General features: G+C 39.2%; 1 protein-coding gene across 2 annotated transcripts in view; it reads right to left on the bottom strand.

Moving 5' to 3' along the window:
• REPS2 (RALBP1 associated Eps domain containing 2) overlaps positions 1-2,215 on the bottom strand; it is a 213,224-nt gene that overhangs the window by 122,991 nt on the left and 88,018 nt on the right. For both annotated transcript variants that reach the window (XM_012656630.1, XM_012656629.1), the window contains one exon: positions 1,356-1,479. In XM_012656630.1, coding sequence (XP_012512084.1) covers positions 1,356-1,479 — 124 coding nt within the window. The remainder of the gene's footprint in view (positions 1-1,355; positions 1,480-2,215) is intronic.

Here is a 2,215-nt window from a genome sequence, read left to right as displayed (position 1 = left end):
GAACTTGACGATAGGCTGACTCGACAGAACAAAAACAGATTCACCTGTGAATTATTAATAAAAAAACAACTTCCAAACCCAAATAAGATCAGAAATAGAAAAACCCACTTCTAAAAATAGGGGTACCAGGCAGGGGAAACAATAAGAGGAAAATGAAGAATTCTCAACTCTATTTAGTTTGCATCGCCCATGGGATATTCAAGTTGCAGGACAGTGATTTTGTTTGTTACTATGCATTAGCAACACAATCTTGCATGTGCATGGGACTTAATCTCCGAACATATTTTATACTCATGTTCTCACTTAATCCTCACAACACCCCTCTAGGATACTGTTACTACACGTTAAGAGAGGAGAGGAAATCATGGTTTGGAGAAGTTAAATGGCTTGCCCAAAGTCCTACAGCTAGTTCACACCTTCTGTTTCCAATCAGAAGCTACTGCCATTATGCCATACCTGCTTCTCTGTGCAAGCTTACAGCCTCTCTTTAGTTCAGCCTAGCACACATTTTTATTTCTGTGTCCCTCTAGAAGTCGCCACTATTTTCAATGTAGCAAAAACCTGCAGAAACTGGGTCATTTTGGGGCACAGCCCACAAAATTAAAAGGGGGGGGTTACAGATATCCAATTCTACAATACCTTTAATTGGTCATATCTTAAAGTAGGAGTCTGAACCCCAGGAGGACAAGAGGCTGCAGTGAATTTATGGTGCATTAGGCATTGCAGCCTGAGCAGCCAAGTCTGCAAGTCATCCTCAGAACCAACTAATGTGTTTTACCACTAACAAGGCCAGCAGAGCATAAATGTGAGCAAGAAGGCAACCCCAAAACTGTGCACGTTACATACCTCTCAGCAAAATGTTACCCCTAGCATTTCCTTTATCCTTATTCCAAAACACAAGACCTATATATTTTCATTTATGTACTGAGTCTTTAAAGGTTGGAGCACCTCTTTTGCTTCTGCATAGTTATATTTTTAAGAAATTTCATAAAAGCAGTTATTATATAAATATGTTTGGTTTCTTTGCAGAAAGGCGTAACAATTTAAAAAAAAATACAAGCCCTTAACATGCTATGTTCCTGTTTAATGAAATCTGTATATGAAAGATTAAATCATCTAAATAGTTGTTTACAAGCCTAAAAATGAACTAGTTTCTAGGACAGAAAAGCATTATTGCGATATGTTTAATTCCTTTTTTAAAGAAACCTTGAGAATATAAAATTAAATTAAGCCACGTTTCCATAGACAGGGGTAATTAAATCAGGAAATTAAGCAGCTGGTGGCATTGCTGCTTGGTAGATTAAGGCATCTATAAGACACTGCCTGGGACAGCTGGCCCCCAGGTCACCTCTTACCTGGATGCATCTGTTCTGTGCCGCTCCGCAGTTTGCTGTAGCCATGGCTCAAGGGCACCCTCTGGTAATGAGGCGGAGAAGAAGGAGGGGAGGCAAGGGGTGACATCGTAGGAGACTGTGTTTCCTGCTTCAAAGAACCAGAGCAGAGTTCAGAGGCAACCACTGGAGAAGCCCGGCATTCTAAGCTGCAGTCAGAAAGCATAATGCAACTCTACTGCTGGTGACCCGGCTAATTTAACAAATGGGGGGAAATGTTTTCTCAAAAATGCAGCACGGTTAAAAAGCAGTGTCTGAGGATTCAAGTCTCCCAGAGAATAAAGTCTCATCAGTGCTGAGTTACCTAAATTACTGAAACCAGCCTGAAACACTGAGTTATTCCAATAATATTTTCCTTTGCGAAACGAAAGACACCGATCACATGAAATAACATTCATACCCCGCCAATTGTGATCTCTTCGTGGATAGATTAAGTTTTCATTCTTTAACAAAGACTCCTATTTCCTGAATTTATACTTATCAACTCTTGCAGCAAATGTAAATATCAAAATATATTTAAATGCTTAATGCTAAAATAGTCTTGGAGCTTACTATGCCAAAGTAAAATGATAGCTTTTATTTTCCATAATGAGAGACCACAAAACAATTCATTATGAGTAAACCACTCCAACTAGTTTACTCCTAAATGCTAAGATGAAGGCTTAACAAGCTACAATTTGAATCCCAATTTGAATACGAACCTGATGTAGGACCCTCGGCAAGGTAAGCAACTGTTAACGGAAAAAAGGCCAAACTCTATAAAATAATTTTAAAAAGATTTATTCTGAGCCAAATTTGAGGACCACGACCCGGAGCCATGCCCA

The sequence above is a fragment of the Propithecus coquereli genome, unplaced genomic scaffold, assembly GCF_000956105.1.
Source record: "Propithecus coquereli isolate 6110/MARCELLA unplaced genomic scaffold, Pcoq_1.0 Scaffold513, whole genome shotgun sequence".
Taxonomy (NCBI): Eukaryota; Metazoa; Chordata; class Mammalia; order Primates; family Indriidae; genus Propithecus; species Propithecus coquereli.
The sequence above is the reverse complement of the archived record's forward strand: the minus strand, read 5'-3'. Positions and strand labels throughout refer to the sequence as shown.